This window comes from Nannospalax galili, unplaced genomic scaffold (genome assembly GCF_000622305.1).
Source record: "Nannospalax galili isolate Female #2095 unplaced genomic scaffold, S.galili_v1.0 scaffold542, whole genome shotgun sequence".
Classification (NCBI taxonomy): Eukaryota; Metazoa; Chordata; class Mammalia; order Rodentia; family Spalacidae; genus Nannospalax; species Nannospalax galili.
The window spans coordinates 674,453-702,073 of NW_008349083.1; the positions used below are offsets into that span (position 1 = coordinate 674,453).

At 43.9% G+C, this 27,621-nt stretch overlaps 1 protein-coding gene across 1 annotated transcript in view; it reads right to left on the reverse strand.

Annotated features, from left to right (window-relative positions):
- The window catches only part of Tgfbr2 (transforming growth factor beta receptor 2), a 100,837-nt gene that overhangs the window by 16,746 nt on the left and 56,470 nt on the right, over nt 1-27,621 (reverse strand). The window contains exons 4-5 of the mRNA XM_008846469.3: nt 8,124-8,923; nt 3,800-3,941 (exon numbers count right to left, since the gene is read on the reverse strand). Of these exons, the coding sequence (XP_008844691.1) occupies nt 3,800-3,941; nt 8,124-8,923 (942 nt within the window). The remainder of the gene's footprint in view (nt 1-3,799; nt 3,942-8,123; nt 8,924-27,621) is intronic.

Here is a 27,621-nt window from a genome sequence, read left to right on the forward strand (position 1 = left end):
CATATAGAATAAAAATAATAAATGAAATATCTTTTAAAACATCTGGGCCTGGTGGCATGTAATTGTCATCCCAGTAACTGGGCAAGCAGGGACAGGCGGAGCCCTGGGGCTCACTGGGCAGCCAACTTAGCCCAATCAGTGAGCTCCAAGTTCAGACTCTGTCTCAGAAACAAAGGTGGAGAATAACTGAGAAAACCACATGACCTCTGGCTTCTACATCTGTGCAGATACACATGCATGTGCACTCTCAGATGCACATACACTCATACACTCACACACACCACACACACAGACATAATTATGATACTTTTAGAAGAGGCCAATTTACCAGCGGGAACTTGCTATCTGAGGTCATACACTTAATCCAGTGAGGGCTCTGTACCACGATGAACACGGGGGGGGGGTGTGTGTGGATGTATAGCCTCAGCTTATGCAGTCAGAGGGGAGGCAGGAGAAGCCTTTGAGGTTGTGATCAAACAATATGAGAACCAGGACGGGCTCCTTCCTGTCCCCCCTGTCTGTTTTTATCCCAACAAAAATCATCTGTCTGTTTTTACCCCAAAGGTTGTAAAAGGTTTTCTGGGACTAGCTGAACATATCAGATCCCTCCTCCATCCTCAGGGACACTTGTTTATCCCACAGCTCTTTTTAGAAAGCTGTGAAAGTTGGTGAACTCAGTCCTTCCTCATTTTCCTCAGTTCTTCCATAGTCAGCAAATATCAACAGGAAGGGGCTCTGGTCAGTGATAACAAAGGAGCTTAAAGGAACTTAATAGGCTGGCTATCCTGACGGAGCTGGAGACAGAGACACAATCTCAGAGGCTGTTTACACAGCAGGGCTCTGAAGCATGGGGGAAGATACTGCTGTCCAGGTAAATGTATTCTGTCGGGGACAGCAGCAGCATCTCTGACAGGACTCTTATCGGTCCACAGATTCATTTTGGAACTGTCAAAGCTTTCAAGCAGAAAATCATGTATAGTGGTTGATACTTGGTTAAACAAATTTCACTGTGCAAGAAAGAAAAGCGCGCGCGCGCATGCGCGCGCGCACACACACACACACACACACAGACACCAAATGCAAAGTTACTTTAAGAAATGTGGGGGAAGAAATATCAGATAAGAAACCAGGAAATAAGAGAGTCATTAGACAGGAATCACCGACTCTACACTGGGGCCAAAGAATTTGGTGATGGTGGTTCAGCAAGGGGTGGAGCCGGCAGAGGTGATCTAGATCCTTCTCTGGTGGTAGGTAGCCAAACATATTCTAAAGGGAATGAAGGCTCAGAACTAGCAATGGGGCCAACTGGACCTGCCTTGGACAATATTTTAGGAATTTTGTGTCAGTAACCAAAATAATGACTAATTGAACAAAATAGATGACAGTAACTGGATAATCAAAGAACGAAATTAATATATGAGTGCATAATAACAAATCAATAGCAAGGAATAGTGAGAAAAAGACAGTGATCCCCTCACAGCAGAATACCTACTAATAAATGAAGAAGCAAGGAAAATAGAAAATCTCCGTGAGGCAAACATCATAGTAATAAGTGTTCCAAGCACGGATTCTTAATAAATCCTCAAATTTCCAGGAAAAAATATGAACAAGTCAGAATATCTTCCCAGTATGAGTTCATTACATATTGAAAAATGGCACCTCTCAGGGAAGAAACCTGGAAGGTCCCATTTCATCTAGTAGTCAGACTTCCCAGCTAATACCAGCAATCCTGTCCTTAGTACCATGTGCTAAAAAGGTGCCATGCTGTACCCTATCCTAGACATGTCATCTCAATCTAATGGTCAGAAAACACCAGTGAAATCCAAAGTCAGAGCCAGGCCCTGAAGGCCCTGTTTGAAACTTCACAAGTATCAAGGTCATAAAAGAGCATCATGGGTTAATGTGAGGGAGACTATGGTGGCACTCGGATTAGATCACTTAGGTGTTCTGACCCAAATCCTCTTCCAGAAAAGCACATTACTGGAGATATGGAAACTCAAGAGAAGTCTATAAATGAGTGCAGAGCACTGAACCGATGATACTTTCCTGGTATTGATGCAGTTTGATAGTTGATATAATTAGGTTAAATTTTAAATTGGATTAAGTTAGCTAGATGGAGGCTGGTGATGCTTTGCTTTCCTTTGTTATTGTTATTAGTTGGTTTATTTAAGGCAAGCTCTTGCTCTGTAGCCCAGGCTGCATGGAACTTACTATGTGGACTAGGCTAACATAGAACTTGTTTCAATTCTTCATCCTACCTCAACATCCTGGGTGTTAATCCAACATCCTCTGTGTTAATCTTTATTTTTGTCTTGTGTGTGTATGTGTGTGTGTGCATGTGTGTGAGATGGTACACATACGTGTGTGTCTTCCTCTACTGCTCTCCACTTCAGTTTTTGAAACAAGGTCTCTCATTAAACATAGAGCTCACTGATTTGGGTAGACTGGCTGGCCAGCGAGCACCAGAAACCCTCCTGTCTCTGCCTCGCCAGGACTGGGATTACAGGTCCAAACCACCATGTCCTACTTTTGGTGGGTGCTAGGGATCAGTACTCATGTCCTTATGCTTGTGTTATAACTACCTTACTGACTGAGCTATCTCCTTGCTCTGTGTTATTCCTACTGTTATTTTGTAAGTCCAAAGTTATTTAAAAAACAACTTGTTAAAAAGCACAAAGCTCAGCTTCATGTCATTTGGCAGACAGGAAGGAGCAGGTGGGAATGTTTTCGTCTTCTAGGTGAGACCTGAAGAAAACGGCTGAGCCGGGAGTTGGAAAAGGAGAGAGCAATGCTGACATCTGCCATTCTCACTGGCTATCTGGGGACAGTGCTCCCAAGGCAATGACTTTGCCCTGTACCTTGCTCATCCTTTTTTACAATCTCAAGGTCAAGGCAACCACAGCCTCTGACAATGGAAAGGACTCTATACAACCTGCAGAGAAGAGACAGCAAGGGAACAGGGGAGGTTGTGGCACTTTGTTTAAGGAGAATGTTCAAAGAAAGAAAAAGAAAAGCGGAGGTTGAACTTGAGATAATAAGAACAAGCAAAGCCAGACCCCTGGGGTTTACGAAGGAAGGGCAGGGAAGTCTTGGAAGCTAGCCATCTTCTTCAATAAGCTGTCTTCCCTAGAGTCTTCAAAACCTAGATAGATATATCAAATGATTCTGCTTGGTTTTTTTTTTGCAACAAAGGAGTCATGTCTGTTAGAGTAAATATTTAGTCAAATCTTTTTTCCAGATCTTGTAATTCTGAAAACTTTATAATACAAAGAGAAACAAAAGCAGATACTAATCTGAATATTAAGCTTTTGATAAATAGAAATAATTCTTAGACATACTACTAGTGTCCATCTCTTGCTAGATAGTGAAATATCTGGGGACAGATGTACCAAGAGAAAAGTAATTATAGAAAGTGGTATGAAAGGAGATATAAAGCTTTATGTTCCAAACTTGGCTTTTCACTTACAAACCTTTGCTGTAAGAATAATTCCAAATCATTCTGGAATTGGTGGGTACTATAAGATCTCAGCTAGCTCTCAGGATGTCAAAATGGAGTTAACTGCTTTTTATTTGTTTGAGACAGGATCTTACTACATAACCCTGGCTGACCAAGAACCCACTATGTAGACCAGGCTGGCCTCAAACTCACAAGAGATCTACTTTTCTCTGCTGAGATTAAAGATGTGTGCCACCTTTGTGGTGACAGCACCCTCCCCCCAGAACCATGCTTAAAGCAGACAGCAATAGATCATTTTGAAGGGGGACCCACCATAGCACAGCGCTGTGACCACACACTTACCTCCCACCGCATTGCAGCGAGATGTCATTTCCCAGAGCACTAGAGCCATGGAGTAGACATCTGTCTGCTTAAAGGACTCGACGTTCTCCAAATTCATCCTGGATTCTAGAACTTCAGGTGCCATGTATCTTGCAGTTCCCACCTAAAATCAAAAAAGACACCAAATGAGGCTGAGGCTGTGGTTTAATTCTGGGGGCATCTTTACTGTCACAGTAGGCCTTTGCTTTTACATTTTTTGTTTGTTTGTTTGTTTGTTTCTAATTCTTTGACAGCTTTTCATAAACACACACACACACTATATTTTAAACACATTTGCTCCTATAACCCTCTCCTACCCCCCTTCCTCTCTGGACTCCTCCTTCCTAACAAGTTCCCCTCTTTCACATCTTTTTTTCTTTAAATGACCCATTGAGTTTGGTTACCGTTGATCTCATGAACATGGGTAGGGGCTTTCCTGGAGGATGTGCTTTGTTTCATGGCCACACCACTGAAGAAAAATGACTCTCCCTCCCCCAGCAGCAGTCACTGCCAGTGGGTCATCAGCTAGGGGTTGTAAAATGGGGATTCGTATTAGCTCAGGCTGGCCTCAGATTTTACGGTGCTAAGGGTGACCTTGAAACTCTGGATCTACTGTCTTCACCCTGAGTGCTAGGATTACAGACTTGAGCCACCATGCCCAGTTTATATGGAGCTAGGACTCAAAGTCAGGCCTTCCCCATAAGCAAGCACTCTACTGACTGAGTTACATCCCCAACCCTGTGAAAATGATCTTTACATAGTCACAAGGCCGTTTTAAATAATGATAATTATATAGGAAGATACAGTTTATATGATTTTTTTTTATAAAATAGATGTTCTTTCTCTGAAAATTCTTCAAAGACTGTAAACAAAGTATACCTAATCAAGGCCATGCCCCAGCCCAGAACCATCTAATCTGCTGCATTTGCTATCAAATCATTCACTTTCTTTACAGAGCACATGAGATGCCACATCTGTGATGTTTTAGATGCTCAGATAATTTGTTTGTGCAAATTAGATGTTTTTCTTCATTCTTGAAAATCTAAGATGCAGGAGGAAAATAACCACCACCCAACTGGATAGCTTAAGGGCTATTTTATCTTTGTTTACCCTGTGGCGCATGTGGCATGATGCCATAAATCGCTACTAAATTACATCCTATGGAAATAATCTTACAATAAAAGACCAAATCGGAATCATATGTGATCATTTCCGTGGGTGTGATATGGAGTAGTGTTGGGGATTTTAGGCCTGTGCTAATGTCTATGATTAATAACACACAAACATGGAAAACAGAGAACTGATTCTAGAGAAAGCATTTCAAACTTAGTATTTGTTACTGGGGTGCATACAGCTCCACCCAATGCCAGTAATATCCTACCATGCCCAGGATCTAAGGAAGGTCAGAAATTTGATGACATTGTTCCAAGGAATGGTTCTTACTGGCATGTCTTAGAAGACATTTTTCTTTTTAACATATCACTCTGTGAGTCACTGCCCTGATATATTAATTTGTTTGAGTCTCAGCAAAATGACCTCAACACTGCTTGTGCTGTTGGGCCAGAGCACTGACTAGGCAGAAACTTCAGAAGTTCAGTTGAGTTCTAAAGAGAGCTTTAGAAGTGCATCCTGGGGCTGGAGAGATGGTTCAATGGTTAAGAGCATTGGCTGTTCTTGCAGAGGACCCAGATTCATTTCCCAGCACTCACATGGTGGCTAACAGTTGTCTCTAACTCTAGTTCCAAGGGTTCTACCACCCTCTGCTGGCCTCCGTGGGCATTGCATGACACAGGCACACTTACATATATGCAGGCAAAACACTCATGCACATAAAAAAGAAGTTTGTCTTCCTGCCCAGTTAGAGAAAATGGCAGTGCTCTTGATGGACCTTCTTTGTGGTCATCACTCCATCATCTCTCTGAATGGCTATCCTAACTGTTTCATGTCATTTTCTGATCACTCCTTAGTCAAAACGCTTCCATTTACATCTGGGACAATGCTTCAAAAATGGAATTGTTGAACTGGGAAGACGGTTCAGTCAGTAGAGCGCTTACCACACAAGAATGAGAACTAGGGTTTCATCTCCAGAATCTGCAAATAAATGCTGAGTATGGTAGCACATGCTTACAAGCCCACCACTGGGGAGGCAGAGACATGAGGATTCCTGGAGTTAGCTGTCTAGCCAGCCTAACCTAATGGGGAAGCTCCAGATGCAGTGAGACCCTGTTTCAAAAACAGGTGGGTAGTGACTGAGGAAGGCATTCAAGGCTGACCTCTGGCCTTCACACACAAACATGTATTCACAACCACACATATGCACCTGAACACACACACACACACACACACACACACACACACACACAAAGTGGAACTGTTCTCTTGTTCAACAAACATTGATTGGTCATGTTCTTTATCCAAGTCATTGTGCTTTCCTAAGTACTGTAGGTGGCCAATGGATGTGAATTTGAATTTTAAGGTCTCCTTCTAGAATCTGGAAGTCAATATAACTATTCAGAGTAGACAAGAGAAAGAACCAGGTACAGACATTGATAGTTTCTGTATCCATTTCCCTGAAATTTCATATTTGCTGAAATGACGGTACAGTGGCACACGTGAACTCACAGTGGCTGGGTCTGCATGTTCAAACCTTGCACAAGATCAAGCCAGCCAGAGCCCCCAGCATGGACAGGGAACAGGCTTATGAAGTCTCACCCCTATCTGACAAGTGATGGCTGCTAGGTGAGGAACAGTCACCTTCCTTCTGGGATGTGGGCCCTGAGAGGCTACCCATGCTCCAGTAGATGGTCCCACACCCACGCACATGTAGGCAGCACTAAATAGATTCAGTGGATATTAAGTTCTTTAAAAAGAGAAAGCACATGAAGTTGGGAGGAAAAAGTCGGGGGGGAGGTAGGGAGGAATTGAAGGAGCGGAAGGAAGGGTGGATTTGATTACATTATATCCGTGTATGAATATTAAATAGAATGTTTAATTAAAAAGATTTAACAGTGCCCGAAACCAACAAGACAATTTCCAAATATAAGGGAATGGCCATTGACTCTGGTAGAGAAACATTTGTCCTGAGTTGGAAAGAATCTAAAGACAGGCGAAAAATGTTGTTCATTAACAAAGGTACTCAGACTAGAGACATAGGGTATGTTGAGGGTTGACAACTACTTTACTGGATTCCCTAAATAAGCATGTGAGGGTAGAGCTGCTGGAGAGAAGAGGCATGAAGTGTGGGTCAAGAAGTACTGGTGAAAATCGTCAAGTTATGCGATGCATAGTGTTTGAGGCTTAGGTGCTCATCAGCAGGGGACTGGATACAGAAAGCGTGGCATATTGGCACAGTGGAGTTTTATTCAGATGCAAAGAAGAAATGATGTCCTCTATAGGAGAATGGATAGAACTGGAGATCATCACATTGAGTGAAATAAGCCAGACTCACAAATACTGCGTTTTCTCTCCTATGTGGAATCTAAAGGAGGGAAAGGAAATGGAAGTAAGGGTGGGGGGGGTCTATTAGGGTTGTGGAAGAGGGAAGCAAGGGACAGGGAAAAGAAAGGTTGATGAAGACTATTCATTCAAGGCATTGAGCGAAGTGTGTTATATGCATAGATGCAAATGTTGTGATGAAGCCCATTACCTTGTGCAATCAATATATATTATACTAGTGAGAACATTAAATGAGGGCTGAGGAGATAACTGTGGGTAAAGTGCTTGCTGTGCAAACATGAGGACTGAATTGGGATCCTCAGCATCCACATAAAAGCCAGGCACAGTGACACACATCTGTAATCCCAGTGCTCAGCAGAGGGGATAGGGGGACTTTGGAGCTCATGGGCCAGCCAGCCTAACCAGTGAGCTCTGTGTTCAGAGAGAGGCTGGTTCTCAAAAAGTAAGTTGGAGAGGATAAGAGAAGATACCTGAGGGCAACCTCTGGCCTCTATAAGTGCATGTTTGGCAAGTGTACTCACATATGTGTATATAGAGTGCACACACACACACACACACACAGGTTAGGCGGACTTTGGAGTTCATGGGCCAGCCAGCCTAACCAGTGAGCTCTGTGTTCAGAGAGAGGCTGGTTCTCAAAAAGTAAGTTGGAGAGGATAAGAGAAGATACCTGAGGGCAACCTCTGGCCTCTATAAGTGCATGTTTGGCAAGTGTACTCACATATGTGTATATAGAGTGCACACACACACACACACACACACACACACATGAAAACTTCCAGAATGAAAACAAAAGAGGTAGGATGAGGCCAGGCATGAGGTCAGAGGATGTGTACCAGAGCTCACTTACCTGTCCACTGTTGGCCAGATCATCCACAGACAGGGTAGGGTCCAGGCGCAGGGACAGTCCAAAGTCACACAGGCAACAGGTCAGGTCATTCTTCACGAGGATGTTGGAGCTCTTGAGGTCCCTGTGAACAATGGGCATCTTGGGCCTCCCACACGGGGTGTGATCACTGTGGAGGTGAGCAATGCCCCGAGCCAGGGAGCTACCCAGCTTCCGCAGGTCCTCCCAGCTGATGACATGCCTGGTGAGATACTCCTGGAGGTTGCCCTTGGCATGGAATGCGGTGATCAGCCAGTACTGCTTTCCCAACTCTGTCTTCCGCTCCTCGGCGGTAAGGAACTGGAGGATGTTCTCATGTTTCAGGTTGATATCTGAGAAGATGTCTTTCTCTGTTTTCCAGGAAGCATACTCCTCGTAGGGGAAGATCTTGACGGCCACGGTCTCAAACTGCTCTGACGTGTTCTGTTTTAGCTTGGCCTTGTAGACCTCGGCGAAACGGCCCTTCCCCACCAGCGTGTCCAGCTCAATGGGCAGGAGTTCCGTGTTGTGGTTGATGTTGTTGGCGCACGTGGAGCTGATATCAGAGCGGTCATCTTCCAGGATGATGGCACAGTGCTCACTGAACTCCATGAGCTTTCGGGGCTTGCTGCTTTCCCAGGATGGGCTCAGCTTCTGCTGCCGGTGGACACGATAACAGTAGAAGATGATGATGACAGCTATGGCAATGCCCAGTGGAGGCAGGAGGCTAACACCCGTCACTTGAATTATGACTAACAACAGGTCAGGACTGCTGGCAGTATATTCTGATGTGGAAAAAACACAGAGGAGAGAAGGTGTTATACTCAAGAGGTGTGGACCTCTAGGAAAGTCCACTTCTATAGGCTATACATGTCAGCATCTGAACTTGTTTGTGGATGTTAGATTATTTTTTTCCAGGACTGCTAATGTACTCTAGCATACTATCCACACTATCCATGTCCTTCTTCCTGAGATGAAAATAAATCAGAGCTGACCAAGGGTGCCATATCAACCTTTTGATATGTGAGACACTACTAGACATACTCTCTCCTTCATCAGCAATCACACGCAGGAGGAAAAGAGGGATTCTGGGCTGTGGAGATTGTTGCAAGCATGAGGACCAGAGTTCAGTCCCCAGAACCCATATCAAAAACCTAGTGTGATGTCAAATGCCAGGAATCCCAGTTTTGGGGAGGTAGAGACAGGCGGATCTCTGGGACTTCCTGGAAAGCCAGTTTAGCCAAATCAATGAGTTCCAGGTCAAGTGAGAAGCTCTATATGAAAAAAAGCTAGATGTCATTCCTGAGAAATGACACCTGAGGTTGATCTCTGGTCTCCACATGCATGAACACACATGTGCATGTATGCCAGAATATACACGTGTACCTGCACACACAGATATATACATATGAGCATACATACACGCACAAAAGGATACTTGGCAGACATAAGGTAAAACACTTTCTGGGAGACCCTTCCGGAGACTCCTGCTTTCACCATGGCTCAGGCCAGAGCAGATGTTTCAAGGTAGCCTGAAGAGCAATCATTCAGTATGCACATCGTTCCTGAGTGTCTACTACAGGCACACCACTGTCCTCAAAATTGTACCCAGCAAAGGAGTAAGGGAATGTATACAAATGTTGAGCAACACACAACATTCCAGAAGGCAACTAAGAATATGGCAGAACGTAAGGCTTGGTGAGTGTGGGAAAGTTCACAGAAACATGAGAGGAAGGCAAGAGCCACCTCTGAATTGGTCTTGGAGAGATGAGAGCCACCAGTGACACACAGACAGCATGCCGTAGGCAGGAGAAAGAACACATGATCCGTTGGAGGACTCTCCCACTGTGGGTCTGTGCAGGGGAAGGAGAATGAGAGAGAAGAGAGGAAGAGGGGAGAGGCGCTGGGGGGGGGAGGGGAAGGGAGGGAGCAAAAGAAAAACTCTCTTTAATTTCTCTTTACAGAGATTTTCCTGCAGTAGAGATCAGATCTGCCCACAAAGCCAAAAATATTTACTATCTGGCACTAGTTTTATAGAAAAACTTGGCAGCCCCTGTCCTAAAGGTATTATTTTTAATACCCTGTAATACATTGGCAGAATTTGGAGAGAACTTACTTTGGTCCAACATGAATATTCTTTTCCATATATAAGAAAATGCAATTAAGATTTTTAACTATTATCTATATAATATCTTAGCCACATCTCCAATGTATTAAGACATCTGAATGTGAATGACTGTTCATTTGTTACTGATCATTCTTTAAGTCCTAGATATCTGAGAAAAAGGTTCTCCTTGCTCATTTCTATTGCTTCTGAAGCTAAAGAAAACACAAAAACGGAAATCTCAAGTTTATGTGTGCTGTTGACAGTGGACGATTCTAGAAATTTCCCCAGTTCAATGTCAGAAACCAAAGCTTTGCTTTTCCCCCCTCCAGTTTCCTGTGATTTCTTTTTGAAAACCTACATGTAAAAATGTGTGTGAGGAGGAATGATTAACATCTGTCAAATGTGAAACTTCAAAGAGGAGGCAAAACGCAGTAACAATAGCAACCCAGGAGGGAAGGAAGCTTCTGAATAAGCCTGGATTTAAACAGGAGCCTCCTGCGCCCTCCACACCACTGACCCCTGGACTACTACTAAACAAAGAATGCTATAAGTAGGGGCACAAACTGGGGTCTTCTTCATTTAGAGATCCACAGGAAGTGCTTCTTCCCTCCAACCTCCAGTTTACAGGAAACTCCCAAACTGAACATGTAGTATGTGTTGGCTGGGTGCTAAGGGCCTGACATAATACTGAGATTTAATTGCCAGGAAAACTCTGCAGGGAAAGAAACTATTATAAGCTCCCACTTTAGAGATAGAGAAGCTAAAGGTCAGACAGTTTAATTTCCCAAGATTGAGTCAAGCAATAGCCAAGCTAATATTTGCAACAAAATCTGGCTTTTGGACAGAGCTTTTATCGGGGTGCCATAAGGCCTCTAAATGTCACATTAGTGACACACAGAAAAGAGCCAATGAAGGATGAGTAAGTAACCTCCTCAGTGTGAAACAGTGGTTATCTTTAGTGGAGGCTGGACCAGGTAATTGATGCCTATCTATTCAGTGATACTGACAGTTCTTGGATACAGCATCTAAAGGGCCACACCACAGACACAGAAACTATTTCATTCTCAGTTAAGAACCATAGTTAAGTACTGTCTCTCCAGTAGGCATTTCTTACCTACTAAGAAGGAAAAAGTCTTACAGGAGACCACAAAAATCTCTCTCTTGGGGTCAGAGACATGGTTCAACTTACTGCATTTGCAGAGGATCTGGGTTTGGTTTCTAGTACCCATGTCAGGTGGCTCAAAATTGTCTGTAACTCCAATTCCAGAGGAGCCAATGCCCTCTTTTGGCCTGTGAAGTCACTACATACATATGAAGCACGTACATACATGCAGGCATACACTTAAAAATAAATCTTTTAAAACTTTCTTTAAAACCTATTTTTATTTTATGTACATGCATGCATTGCCTGCATGTAGGCAAGTGCACCCATGTCATGCAATGCCTGCAGAGGTCAGAAGAGGCTGTCGGATCTCCTGGGACTGGAGTTACAGACAGTTGTTAGCTGCCATGTGGGTGCTGGGATTCCAGCCCAGGTCTTCTGCAAGAACAACCACTGTTCTTAACCACTAAGCAATCTCTCCAGCCCCACAAAATAAATAAATCTTTTTTAAAAAGCCTCTCTTCTCGGGGCTGGAGAGATGGCTCAGCAGTTAAGAGCACTGACTGCTCTTGGAGAGGACCTGGGTTCGATTCCCAGCACCCACATGGTGGCTACAAACCGTCCTTAACTCCAGTTCCAGGGGAATCTGATGCCTCTTCTGACCTCTGTGGCATTGCACGACACGGGCGCACTCACATACATGCAGGCAATACACTCACACACATAAGATAAAAGCCACTCTTCTCAGAGCTTGTCCCAGAGCCTAGCACATATGGGGACTCAACACACACTTGTGAAACTACTAGAATCTTCCACAAATAATTTCTTGTTAAGCAACATAAAATTATAGCTCTGGGTAGAATTTCACTAAGGTTCATAAAAAACAAGGATCTATGCTTATAGTAGCCAATATTCTTAGCCTGGGCTTCATGAATGAAATTCAGTGGTTCCATGAGTTTAAATGAGCAAAAGTTACACATTTACCTTTCTTTCACCTTCAATGAAAATTGATCAGTTCATAGTGTTAGCTAGGCTTGAGATTATGTCACCAGTAGAATTCAGTGTGCTCCAAATTATATTCGGAACAGATGTCTTGACAAATTGCTTATACTCATCACTCAGATATCGCTTTTTTTCAGATTTGCTTTTAGAGCCTGTCCAAGCATTAATATAGACATACATACTGATTTGTAAAAGTATTAGATGATTGTATTTCAATAGTATTTCATGCATGTTAAAGTATCCTTCTGAGAGATTTTACAGGTTCCACCTAAATTTAATTAGCTCAGGCTATATATGCACAGAAAACAAAATGCCCTGGAAAAGTGAAGATATCCAACTACTGACTAAGATTCATCCATTTCCCTAGAATGTGGATAGCAGATGTGTCACAGTCAGCTTTGGTTGTCAACTCGACACATTTAGGAAGAGGTAACCTCATCTGTGGCATTTCCTCTATCAGACTGGCATGTCTATGAGGCATTTTCTTGGTTGTTGAATGATATGGAGGGTCCAGCACCCTGTGAGTGGTGTCATCCTTGGGCAGGTGGTCCTGGGTTGTATAAGAAAGCAGGCTGAGCACAGACCAGAGAAGCAAGTCAGTAAGCACTGTTCCTCCATGGTCTGTGCTTCAGTTCCTGCCACCAGGTCCCTGCTTTGAATTCCTATCTTGAGTTCCTACCTTGGTGTCCTAGTTTGATTCTCATTGCTGTTGACTAAATACTCTGACCACTACCAACTTGGGGAAGAAAGGGTTTATTTGTCTTACATCTCCCAGGTCACAGTTCATCAGGGAGCCCAAGGTAGGAACTCAGGGCAGGACCTGGAGGCAGGAGCTAGAGCACAGGCCATGGAGGAATGCTGCTTACTGGCTGCTCCCCTGGCTCCTGCTCAGCCTGTTTTCTTTTATGCAACACAGGCCCACCTGCTGAGGGGTGGCACCATCCACAGTGGGCTAGGTCCTCCCACATCACTCAACAATCAAGAAGGTGCCCCATGGACATGGCCAGTCCCATGAAGGCAATTCTCCAATTGAGGCTCCTTCAACCCAGGTGTGTAAAGTTGACACTAAAGCTTTCCAGCACAATTGACCCCTTGTCAACTTGACACACAAACACATCACTATTAAACCATAACCTTTCTAATTCTTGTCCCCAAGATATGTTAACATTAATATCACAACATAAGACAGTACAACCTTAAAAACCCCACGGTCCTTAAAAAATTCAAACACTTAAAAGTCCATAGTCTCTTTTAATAGTCTCTTAACTGTGGGTGGGCTTCTGTAAAATCCAAAACAAGTACTGTCAGAATCGGGCACACCTAAGCAAAACCAAAGTCCAGCAAAGTAGCTCAAGGCTGGACATCTGGGATTCACTCATGATCTTCTGGGCTCTAAAGGGTTCTGGCAGCTCCACTGCTCTGACTTTGCAGTCCACAGCACATATAGTTCATCTTGCAGACCCAGGCCGGCTCCATTCCATACCTGCCGCTGCCCTTGGTGGTCGTCCCATTGTCCTGGCATCTCCAAAAAGCTGGGTCTCCACTGAAAGTGAGGCTGCACCCTCACCAGTGGCCTCTTCCTGCCTCTTGGGGTGCAAAGCCTCAGATTCTCTCCGTGACTCCTTCAATCCTGAGGTCTTCACTGCAACTGAAGCTGCAATTTCACTTATGGCCTTTCCTGGCCTCTCAGAGTGCCAAGCCTCAGTTGTTCTCTGTGGCCTCTTCATGCTTTCAACACCAGAACCATGCAGGAGACTCTTACACATTACCAAGTCCTGCTTCCAGCTAGAGATGGAGGCTCAGGTCCCCTCTCAACCACAGCTTCTGTGTGTGGACCCTGAGGAAATGCTTCCCAGAGGATTTCACCATGGTGATGCTGGTCTCTTATTACTTACAGCTGATTTTGCAGCCCCAGCTAACCAGCATCAATTGTCCCAGTAAAGCAAAGGTTTTGCTCCAGGTTCTGGTCTCTTCTTAATCACAGCTGATTTTTCAGCCCCAGCCAACCAGAACCCACAGTTTCTCTCACACAAACAGCCCTGATAGTCTCCGCCTCCCTTTGAAGCATCACAAGCCAGGCCACCATTCCCCACAACTCTTTCAACATAACTGTTCCAAGCTCCACAGCAACAAACTCTAAGCACTCAATGGCTTATCCATCCCAGAGTTCTGAATGCTTCCACAATCCTTCCAAAAACACCAAAGTCAGGTCCCTCATAGCAATACCCCACTCTCTGGTACCAATTTCTGTCCTAGTTTGATTCTCATTGCTGTGACAAAATACTCTTGACCACTACCAACTTGGGGAGGAGAGGTTTTATTTGTCTTACATCTCCCAGGTCACAATTCTTCAGGGAGCCCAAGGTAGGAACTCAGGGCAAGAGCCTGGAGGCAGGAGCTGGAGCACAGGCCATGGAGGACTACTGCTTACTGACTTGCTCTCCTGGCCCCTGCTCAGCTTGCTTTCCTATGCAATACAGGCCCACCTGCCCAGGGGTGGCACCACCCACAGTGGGCTGGGTCCTCCCACATCACTCAGCAATCAAGAAGGTGCCCCATGGACGTGGCTACAGGCCAGTCCAATGAAGGAAATTCCCCAATTGAGGCTCCCTCAATCCAGGTGTGTCAAATTGACACTAAAGCTATCCAGCACACTTGGTTTCCCTTGGCGATGGACTGTAAGCTGTAAGCCTTAAAATACCACCCCTCAAGTTGCTTTTGGTCATGGTGTTTATTACCACAGAAAAAGTAATTCAGACAAGATGCTGTCAGCAAATGTGCCTGAATTGGGGTGTGGCTTTCTACAGAAGCATCTGTAGAAGCTTTGATCAGTGGGATGGAGCTGTTTAGTTCAGTGGGAAACCCTTTTCAAAATTCTCTTTAGATTAATAAAGATAAGTAGCACCCAGTGTGCTTCGTTAGACCAGGCAATGAACGAATCATCCTAAAGCCTTATGTCACTTCACTTCCAAAAGCTCTGACTTGGGTTTTGCTATTATCACCACATTATTGAGGTAGGTCCTGAGTTTAGTCTACCCCTACAACATGCTTGCTTAGTAAGGAAAGATTTCTACTACACTTCTCCCTGGCAGGTGCTCAGTAAATAAATGATGTTGTCATTTTAAGACTCTAATTAATATAATGACGGGACAGGATGCTGTTCCTTCCCTCAGCCTATCTCTCTCCAGCACCACTTCCTTCCTGGTCAGTTGCATACACATCCTGTTGCTTCGGATGGTCGTGGTGCTGTGCAGATGTCTTGGTACTTTGCTGTGCAGATGTCTTGGTACTTAGTCAATGACACCTTCCGAAAGAGCTCTCTAGATGTCATGTGATGTTCATTAGCACACTAGCACACCAAGGTGGGAAGGAAACTACAACCCATGTCCCTGTCTAGTGCTCAGATAAATTAGTGAACTTTTACTCCACGGGCCTTGATTTATTGGAAATGTCAAGCTACTTTTTAAATATTAAGGTAGAAGTCCATTTCTCAAGTGCACTTTGGTTAATCAGGTTTTTATCAAAGCATCGTTAACTGATCCAGTTAGGATTTTTAAATTGTGGTTTTAGTTTTGCATTTATTTGTGAGACAGGGTCTCACATAGCCCAGGTTGGCCTCAAATTCACTCTGACCTTGAACTTCTGATCCTCCTGCTTTCCCTTCCATAGTGCTGGTGTGCACCACCATGTCTGATTTACATGATGCTGGGGATGGAATTCAGGACTTCCTGTATGCTAGGTCAATTCTCTACCAATGGAGCTACACCACTAGGCCTCCTCTTGGATTAAACAAAAGTTTTACTTATTATTTTTATTTTATGTGTATGAGTGTATTGCCTGCATATGTGTAAGTGCACCCGTGTCGTGCAGTCCCTGTGGTCAGAAATGGACTCCAGATGCCCTGGAACTGGAGTTATGGAAGGTTGTTAACGGCCATGTGGGTGCTGGGGACTAACCTTGGGTCCTCTGCAGGAGCAGTCAGTACTTTTAATCACTGAGCCGTTTCTCCAGCCCCACTCCTTGGATTTTTTTCACCACGTTTGCCTTATTGTTTGCTTGTAACTAAGTGACTTTTATTTAAAATCCCTAGAAAGGTCCAGTTCGAAGTTCAGAGGTAGGCATGGCAGGGGACGTAGGCGTCGGGGAGTCATCTGTTCTCTGATCGCACTGTCTTCTCTCTGTGTGCGCACACGTGTGTGTGCAGGGCCTGATTTAAAACAAGGGGCTTACTTTTTGTACAGAGGAGGACACCATGGCACGGCCCCTTGAGGTTTTCTGACATTTTGTATATTTTTTTATGGCACACTAACACTTATCATTTGGAGACCAAACCAAAGAAAAGGGGAAAAGTGAATTTGATATTTATCTTTCAAAAGGATTCATTTTCGAAGAATGCAATTTGCATAACTGCAACTTACTTACAACTAGATCTGGCCTCTTTAAGTGAGACACACATTTTAAAATACTTTTTCAGTTACTAAACGGTCTTGTGGGTTCATATCTAGGGAGAAAGCTTGGTGGTAAAGAAGAACAGAGAACAGAGACCATAGGACTACACAGACCTGGGACTCACTTGTGGACACATCATCCTGACTCCAAATCTTTTGCCCCTGAATTGAGACAAATACATGGAAAGCAGATTCTGAGTATTAAATGGGATTATACATTAAGTTCTTGGCACATAGCAGGTCTCTAAAAAAGGAAACCAAACCAAATTAAGAGTTCACTCTCTCAAGGTATGATGTTCAGCTTTGTCAACTTGACACATCCTAAGACTGAGAAGAGAATCTCAGTGAAAGATGGTCTACATTGAATTGACCTGTAGATATATCTGTGAAGGACTATCTTAAGTTAACTGATGTGGGAAGGCCCAGCCCACTGTAGGTGGCACCATTCCCAAGGCAGGGGTCCTGAACCATATGAACAGAGACATTGAGCTTAGCACAAGCGAGCAAGCAAGCAATAAGCATGATGCTTTTGGCTTTAGATGTGATGAAACTAGGTGTCTCAAGTTCCTGCCTTGACTCTCCCTCAAGTGGACTGTATTCTGCAATTTTAATCCAAATAAATCTTTTCTCCCCAAAGTTGCCTTTTGTCTGGGTATTCTTATCACAGCAATAGAAATGACTCTAGAACACAAAGATACCTGAAATAATACATTTTGCACAGGTATAAGGCATGGCTTCTCTAAGCCTTTATTCTGAATGCTTTCTTGTAATACTTTTCAGTCTAAAATAAAACACAAATGCAGAAAAGCCATAAATAGGTGTCTAGCTCAGTGAATTATTATAAGGTAAATGGTCTCACAACTACCAGTTAAGCTATAAAATAAGTTTTGCCAGACACCTCACAAGTCTCCTCTTGATCCTCCACTCACCCACAGAAAGCGGCCTCCCTGGCCCCCCTGAAAGCAACTCCTCCTCACTTCTAGAGTTGGAACTTTCTTGAACTTTAAAAACAATTTTATCATTCAAGTGTGCGCATACAGTTTTCTTCATACTGACAGGATTGAATGTATATTGAAGACTGCATTTTTGCAGAATTCTATAGAAACTACTCTTTGACTGAAAAAATTTAAAACCTCACAAAATAATTGATTATAGTATAGTGGAATGTTCAATCACAATACTATTGAGGAAGAACTATTAGACAAAGTTTTAAAGTATCATTATAAAGTAATTGGTCAGGCCCATTCAACTTTATGTATCGTTGTTTAAATCTCTAAACATACATTTGTGTATGTATATATATATATACATATATGTATATATATTGGTGTGTGTATGTGTGTTTGTTTAGATAAGTGGATGTGTAACTAGATAGAGAGATGAACATATAGATGGAGAGATGGAGAGATAAATGGTAGGTAGAGAGATAGATAGATACATACATATTAGATAGATCTAAGCCATGGTGTTCTATGTTTACTTAATAACTATAGAGTTCTCAGATCTTGCTTCCATCATCTACATCTTTAAGCATCTTGTTGGCATATCTCTTGGTGCCTTGTCATTCAAAGTATGATCCCCAGACCAGCAGCATCAGCACACATCAAGTAGACACTCATGGGGAATGCAGGCTCCTTTTCTCCACTCTAAATTATAGTTGAATCAGAATCTTCATTTAAATGTTCCCTAGTTTCATTTACACATTAACGTTTCAGAAGTATTGCTTTTGCAGAACTTGAATAAGCTTCTTGGTATTCTGCCATAGAGCCACTGCATTCTTACACAGGAACCTCTTAGTGGCATTGTTTTCAGAGTGCTGGCACAATGGTGTTCAGTACTGGCCAACAAGAAATGGTCCACAAGAATGTTCCAGTCAATTAACTAGTAGAAGAGTGTGGAATGAGATAGGATTCCCCATTCATCATCTCCATAAAAAACAAACAAATTCAAGCAAACAATTAAAAATCATTTAATTAAACAACAGAAGGACACTAAGCTCACTGGGCACAGACGGTTTACTTTAACTGCCAGCACAGAGGCAGTGCTGTTAAACATTCTGGACAGGTTTTAAGACTATTTCTTTTCGTGAAATGATGGAAGAAGTCTTCTCTCATGTGATTTAAAAAATCCCCACTGCAGGCATCTCAAAGGTAAGCCATTTTCCATCTGTCCTTTTCTACCCGACAGTCTCCTTTGCATGAGATCCTTCTTGGCTCCCTTTGTATATAGTTTAGTCTGGGACAACAACCTCTTTGGCCTCATCCCTGGGAGGTAGAGGTAAAACCTCAGTCTGAGAGCTACAATAGAGGGGTTTGTCATTTTGTCCTCTATTGGCACAAATTCCAAACACTGGACTATCTCAAAGTTATTCTTTAGCAGGGCTAGGAAGATACCTCAGTCTATAAAGACCCAAGTTTGGTTCCCAGAACCCATGAAAAATAAAGTTGGGAATGGGACCTAATCTCACCTCTGCAGCCCTGGGGAGACAGAGACAGGTGGATCCCTGGAGCTTGCTGAACAGCCAGCCTAGCCTACTTGGCAAGTTCCAGGCCAATGGCAAATCTTGCCTCAAAAAAATGGTGGATGGTGGCTGAGGAGTGACATCTAAAGATGCCCTCTGGCTTCCACATGCACACACACGCACGCACACACACACACACACACACACACACACACACACACACACACACATTTTGTATTGAGTCCAGTATGGCCTCTCTGTCCTGTAGCATGGTGTTAGGGTCAGCAAGGAGTTAAGGAATTGGGAGAGGAGACAGATTTTTCAAAGGAGCAGTTTAAAACATTCAAATATTAGCCTTTCAGCTAGAAAATCTCAAACAGATCGTCACTGCTCAGTTAAAAAATAAGCCAGAAGAACAGCTTGAGACTTGGAACTGTGAGGTTAAGGATGAGCCAAAAGCAAAGCAGCTTTTAACTGACCCAAAGCTAAAAGGTAAGATGACAATAATAAACAGCCTTAGATATTTCCTGTTTCTGCAGCACACATTCTTGGGTTTGGAGCTGCCTTTAACAGGACAGCCTTTAACTGAACACAAAGTTCAAGCCAACAGTAATAGAATATGGCTACTTCTTCACTGATTGGCCAAAGGTACTTATACCCAGAAGCCCAAACCATCCTGACTCCACCTTACCCCTTGCTGTGCTTACCATTGATTGTCAACTTGGAAGGATTTAGAATTACCTAGAAGACAAAGCTCTGGCATGTCTGTGAGGGGTTTTCTACACTGAGTTAGTTGAGGTTGAAAGGTCCAACTTGGTTGCAGAAGGCACACTTCCATGGGCTGCAGCCCTGGACTGAAGATAAAGAAGAAAGCACTGGCATTCATCTCTCTCTGCTTCCTGATTGAGAATGCAATGTAACCTGCTGCCTCAAGCTGATTCTTTCGTTCTTTTCCTGGTTGCCTGTGCTTAGGAACCATGAAAGCAGAAACTCCCTTAGGTCAGTTGTTTTAGTGGGGGCCTGGGGAGAAAGGTACAGTGTTTGCCACACAAGCATGAGGAGCTGAATTTAATCTGCAGCACCCAGTAAAAAAGCCTTATGTGATCATGGTTGCTTGTAATCCCAGTGCTAGAGAGGCAGAGGCAGGAGGATCCCTGGGGCTTGTTGACCAACCAACCCAGGCCAATTGGCAGACCCCAGATCTCACTGAGAAACTCTCCCTCAAAATCAAGGTAGACAGCTCTGGAGGAATGACAGCTGAGGCTGACCTCTGGCCTCCACAAGCACATGCACACATGTGCACCTGCACACACCAGGGCATTCACATGCATTCACATAGCAACAACAACAATAACAAGTCAGTTGTTTTAGCATCTTTTCCAGGGAGGGGACAAGCTGAATCTGGAAAAGCATATTAACTATAAACACCATCAGTATCCTCAAGGAACCCTGAGTATCTTCACCCCCTAAACCATCTCCTGGGTTTCCACTTGTCCTTGTCACCTCACACCTCAGTCACACTCTTAAGTTTTAAACGTGTTTTCCTTTAATGTATAACTTGATGGGTTCTAAAGTCTCAGATGTCTATTGTCAGAGAGGCCCAGGGCCTTGTTCTGAATTAAATGCTTAGAGACTATTCAAACCACAATCCTGTTCCTCTCGGAGATGGGGCAACCTAGATGTTCTGCTTGATTGTTTTCTCCTTAATCTTAAGACACCAACTTTTGACCTCCCCTTTGGAAATGGCCTCCATCTGTTACGGTTTCTGTCCAGGTTATACAAGGGATACAATGAAGGACACGTAGTCTGGAGAACAACCTGTCTTGAGTCCAGTGGCTCCTACTGTTGGCTGCATACTGGAATATCCTGGAGGAATTTAGAAAGCATTCCTAATATCGGGCCCCAGACCAGTTACGCCAGAACCTGCAGAGTGAGCACCAGCTAATGAGGAGTTTATAAAACACCTCAGGAGTCAGGAGTTACACAGTGCAGCCAAGGCCACGGACAGTTTTGTGGCTCGAGAAACAGGCACTTTTCCACAGGACAAGATCTAAAAAAATGGAAGAATTTTAAAAAATAAATTTCAGATCCATTGTGGGTGATATGACATTAGTGGTGGAATTTTTTAGAACCTGAGTTAAGAGTGGTTGTGACCTACCCAGTGTGAGTGCTAGAAACCAAACTTCAGTCCTCTGTAAGAGCAGCAAGTACTCTTAACTGAGCCATCTCTCCAATCCCAATACATAACTTTCCTTAAAGCCAAAAGACAAATTCAAAATATTTCATTAAAATTCAATGTTTTGGGAGTGTGTTAATGCATGTATGGTGTGTATATGTTCCTATGTGTGCAAGTGCACATGTGTGTGCTGGTGTATATGTATGTGGGTGCATGTGCACACGTGGGTACTGGCACATATGCATGAGTGTGCAGCTGTGTGGAGACCAGAGGTCAACATTAGGTGTCATTTTCAAGAGTCATTCACCTAGATTTTAAGATCTGGTCTCTCTCACTAACCTGGAGCTCATCAAATAGACTAGGCTGGCTGGTCAGGGAGCGCCAGGGATCTTCCTGTCTCTGTCTCCCCAGTGCTGGGATTACAAAGAATGCCATCGTACCTGGTTATTTAAAGCTGGTTCTGGGAATCCATCTCAGGTCATTGTTCTTACAACACAAGCACTTTACTGGCTCAGTCACCTTCCCTAGCCCCGCTAATATTATTTTTAAATAGGCATACTGATTGACAGTAACTTTTTACATAATTAACAGTATGAAGGCATGATTTAATATCAGAAAAGAGTTCTGGATGGCCAGATGTTCTTACACACACCCTCTGGAGGTTAGCCTGAATAGAAATGAAAGTCAGTTCACAGAGTTTGTCAGCTGTGAGGGTATATACTGGTGACTTTCAGAAAGTAGCACAAACAGTCTTGGTCCATCCTTGTTGTCTGTGACCATGAGTGTGGGGTTTGTAGAACACAGATGGGCCAGCTGGGAAGGACTTAAGACTGCAGACAGTGTCTCTGCAGCGACCACTCGTCCACCCTGGAGTCCCCTCTGCAGTGATTCATGCAAGATGGGGTTCGAAAGCATTCCTGGTTCACAACCAGCAAGACACCTAGTTTTAGAACATTTGTTTAGGGAAAAATAATAATTTACAAAAGCAAGTTATTTTGCCTTAAGTTACTTCAAATGCATTCTAAGCTATGCCTGACTGAGTCACAATGTGGTTTTTATTATTTCTTTGTCCAGATGAGGGCTGCATTGAAGGATTCAGAATTAGCTTTCTAGGCAGTTTGTGCACAACTAAAGGCTCCTTCGGCTAAGCCACCACCTCAGATGACTGACTTCTTTTCTAGGGAATGATTTTCCTGACTTTAATCCATAATTTTCTTCTCATAATGGTTTTTTTCAGCTCTATTTCCACAGCTATTTCTTCTTCTCATTTAGACCAGAAAGTATATCTACTTCTTTTCTCTTAAAATAAAGATGCGCAGCTGGGAAGCAGCTATTTTGAGGGCTGAGTACACAATTCAAAGGCAGCATGCCCAGATTCCTCCAGGACTGCCAAGGCACCATTTACTCTTCCCATTGCTCGCATGCAAGATCTAAGGGCCTAGGGCTCTAGCTTTGGTGGTAGAGTGCCCGTTTGTGTTGATCCTCAGAACAACATAAACCAGGTAGAATGGCACACACCTGTAATCCAAGAACCTGGGAAGTTGAGAAGAGAGAAAGAACAAATTCAAGGTTCAGGCTGGGAATATAGTTCAGTTCGTAGAGTGCGTGGCTAGCATGCAAGAAGCCCTGGGTTTGATCGTGAGCACCCCATCAACTGGGCGTGGTAGTGTTGGTCTGCAATCTTGGCACTTGGGAGGTAGAAGCAAGAGGATCAGAAGTTCAAGGTCGTCCTCAGCTACACAGAGAATTGGAAGTCAGTTTGGGCTACGTGAGACCCTGTCTCAAAAATAAAAATAAAACAAAAACAAAAAAATGAAGAGTTTCTCCCAAACAGTCAGTTTCTTGGGCTTCTTGCTGGGGCTGAACAGACCCAATATGAGATCAAGGTGATGGGGGACAGCATTTGTAAACTTTTCTTATTCAGAAGGCAAAGCAAGCCAGCAAAGTGAGCAAGACATGTGGTGCATACACTGAGTGGGTTTACTGGATGGCGTGACGCAACGTCATTAAGGTTGCAACAGGCCCAGAGGGAGCCAGCTGGCTGAGATGTTCTGCTAGCAAGTTAAACATAGACAGGAAACCACACGTCTGATACTGTGAAAAAAAAATCATTTGTCTTCCTGCCAGAGCAAGGCTTGCAAACCAAAGAAGCTGTTTTCATTTAAAAGAGTCTATATGAGAGGAAGGAATGAAGCATTGTGGTTAGGAATCCTTGCGTTTCTCCTGCCTCTCAGCATCTCAGGTTAGCCTACATGTATCTCCATGCTATCAGTGAAAACCTGCAATTCAGCTCGCAGTGCAACAATACACACAGCTGGGTGACACAATGATCTGCTTCCCTATTGAACCACACAGGTTGAACGTTGAGTCAAAAATGGTTTGCAGAGTGCTGGTTTCTTTTTTTCCCATGATTATATTTCTATTTATTATTTATTTATATATTTATTTATTTCAGTGTATGTGTAGGGGAGGCACATACATGGCACATGTGTAAAGATCAGGGTACAATTTGTGGGAGTCAGTTCTCTCCTTTAATCATATGGCACCTAGGGATGGAACTCCGGTTGTCAGGCTTTAGTAGCAGGTGTCTTTCCCCTTTGAACCATTTTGCCAGCCTGAGAGTCCTGGTTTCTAAGTTTCTAATCAAGGAAATCAGAGTCCTGTCTTATTCCAGTAGGTAACGTGCTTGCCAGTTTTGCAAGTATGAAGATTTGAGTTCTATCTCCAGAACCCTGTTTAAATCTTTTTTGATTTATTTATTTTTATTTTATGTGTATGAGTGGTTTGCCTGCATGCATGTAAGTGAACCACATGAATGCAATGCCCACAGAGACCAGAAGAGGGCATCAGATCCCTGGAATTGGAGTTAAGGAAGGCTGTTAGCTGCCATGTTGGTGCTGGGAACCAAATCTAGGTCTTCTGCAAGAGCAGCCAGTGCTTTTAACTGCTGAACCATCTCTTCAGTGACCCATGTAAGTGCTTCTGATACTTCATTGTGTAGGCAAGTCCCCAGGGCCCTGTGATAGTGGGGATGCTGGAGACATACAGCCAGGGGGGCCCAAGACTGCATGTGTAACAAGTCCCCCATGATGCTGCAGCTGGTGTGCTGACACTGAGCAGCTCCAATCTGCTCAGTTCTAGTATGCTCCTGGCCCTGGGAGGAACAGGTAAAGTGAGGGTATGAACTGAAGTTTCCTGGAAAAGTTAACACCCTTGTTGAAGATTCCAAAGTCCACTGACAGATTAGAGCTCACTGATTATTGAGTGCTCCAGTCCTACAGATTCAGAGCCAAAATTATCTTGGGTTACCTTTAGTTCCTTTTAATAGTCATTTATCACCCACCTCTGGATCTAACTTAACATCTTTCTGGCAATCATGAAACCTTTGGAATGCATTAAGTTGCTAGCAGAGACATCCCTTGTTTCTACCAATCCAAAAGTTAAGAATGATACCAGATAGGGTCTGAAACCTGCAGCCGAGATTTCTCTGCTTTGCTGTGACCTGCCTACCTACTGCCCCCACCAATGTATTTAGTAAATGTCTCAATGTATAGCCCCCTGTTGTACTATAACTGTTAAAGTTTCACCCAACCACTTCCATGGTGGGTGGAGCATATCTTCTGAGTCAACCAGAATCCGTGTTCCCAGACCATGGCTGTTTCTATTTGCTTCAGAACAAGCTCTCTCTTACCCCCTTTGGAACAAGAGCTGTGTTTTTCAGCAACTGCCCTTGTGGCAGCTGCTGGGGACTTGGGAGTCCCCACAACAACCCAGGAGTATCATCGCAGCAGGGTGTCCCAAGCATGGAGTGGTCATCATTAGCACCCTGTGGCCCTGAGAGAAGGCCATGCAGTCCCCTGCCCCCCGCCATGCAAGTTTCTGTTGACATAAAGAAGCAGGAAAGGCAAGCCCAACACTGTGATTACTCTAATCATGGATCTGAGAGGCACTCCTGAGCCCCTCCACCTTTATTTAGCTGCTTCCTGCTGTGATCCCGAGTCCAAACAGGAACACTGTACCTAATTTGTAATATTATCCAACAATGTCAGGACTGTGGTTAGCTTTGATTAGAAATCCTAGACTCAGCATGATCCCTTTAACTGGGGGAAGGCGTGTGGAGAGAAAAGAGAGACTGGAAGAGGCACGGATTAAAACAGAGCAAGCCTCTCCAGCTTGTTAGTGGTATGGTACCCCAGGTGTCTAGATGCTGTTTTGCAGGGCTTGGTAAGAACTCAACTGCTAAACTCAGATGCTGGAATAGACATGAGAGCCGAACAGGACTGGCTTCTATCCTGCAGACAAGCCTGAGCCCCCAACCCTGCTTAAAAAGCCTGAACAGCACCCTTGTAATCCAAGCACTGGAAAGGAGGCAGACAGGAAGATTCCTGGGATCCACTGGCCAGCCTAACCTACTTGGTAAATTCCAGGCCAGTGAGAGACCGTGTCTAGGTGGGGCTGGGGAGATGGCTCAGTGGATAACGTGCTTGCCACACAAGCATAGGAATCACTAATACCTATGTAGAAGTCAGGTGGGCATTGTGCCTACCTGTAATCCCAGTGCTCTGGAGATGGAGCAACAGGATCAGGAGTTCAAGGTCATCCTCTGCTACACAGTGAGTTCAAAACCAGACTAGGATACATGAGATCTTACCTAAATAAACAAAAGGAAGGAAGGAAAAGGAAGGAAAAGGGGGGAGGGAGGGAGGGAGGGAGGAAAAGAGGGAGGGAGGGAAAAAGGAAGGCAGGCAGGGAGGGAAAGAGGGAGGGAAGGAGGAGGGATAGAGGGAGGGAGGGAAAAAAGGAAGACAGGCAGGGAGGGAAAGAGGGAGGGAAGGAGGAGGGATAGAGGGAGGAAGAATAGAAGGAAAGAAGAAAGAAAGAAAAAAGTTGAACAGTGACCACATTTGAATCTTAATGGTTCAGGCAGAGATCAATAGATGTCTTGTAAGAGGGCTTGGAAGGATGTCCCAGTGGATAATGTACTTGCTGTACAAGCACAAGGACGAGAATTTCGATTTGCAGAACCCATGTAAAAACTGGGCATGTGTAGTAACACTCCTGTAATCCCAATGCTCCGGAACCAAAGACAAGGAATTCCCCAGAGTAAGCTGGCTAGACAGCCTAGCCCAGTGGTGAGCTCCGGTTCAGTGAGGCACCTTGCTTCAATACATGACGTAGAGATTGATGGAGGAAGGGATACCCAGTGTCAGCCTTGGGCCACCACACACACGTACATACAGGTACATGCCCATATACACACGTTATACTCATACACATGCAAATATGCATACATATACCACATGCATACACATACATGTGTTGTGCTTACACACATGCATACATACACCACATGCACACATATACACAAAAACAAAAATAAAACATAAATATCTTGTAAAGTGGTAGTGCCATCTCCAAATCACAAGGCAGCTGCTCCTGGGAAATTCTTCCTCTGCTACACCTTAAAGTGCACTTCAGCCCTTGCATCCATTAAGTCTTGCCTAATTGACAGCTGTCACCAGGCTATCAGAATACCCCCCTTCTAAATTGCGTTACATATTTGGGTGGGAACAGGGTAGGCCCTGAGGTCTCTCAGCAAAAATGATCTTCAGAGGCAGGAAGGAGATGTGTTTGGGACAGCTGGGAGGAGCCGGCTGACCTCACACTCATTGCCCTCCTCTGAAGCCACTTCAGGAGGCACCAAAGACACCAGGCAATGCGTAAAGCATAGCCCACAGGCGGGGTGGCAGGGGAGGAGAAGGCACTAACTCTTTTAGCAAATCAAGGCATGTTTAACCTTTTGGCACTGTGACGTGACAGGGTTACCTATGAAGACCATGCTGGAGAGCAGCACAATCAAGTTAAAAATATCAATAAATTGTAAAATTGTCTTATAATGTTTTAAGTAAGTTTATGGTTTTGCTTTGGTCTCCATTCGTAGCTATCCTGTGGGGCATGTGGGCTGAGGCTGCAGGGTGGACAAGCCCAGATGGTTTTCTGACAAGAGGAGCAAGATCATTCTGTAAACTGCCCCTTTGTCTGAAGGTTCAGGCAGCAGGTGGGCAAGTGAGAAAAGTCTGCCCAAGTTTTTCTATCATCTATCTATCTATCTATCTATCTATCTATCTATCTATCTATCTATCTATCTATCATCTATCATCTATCTATCTATCTATCTATCTATCTA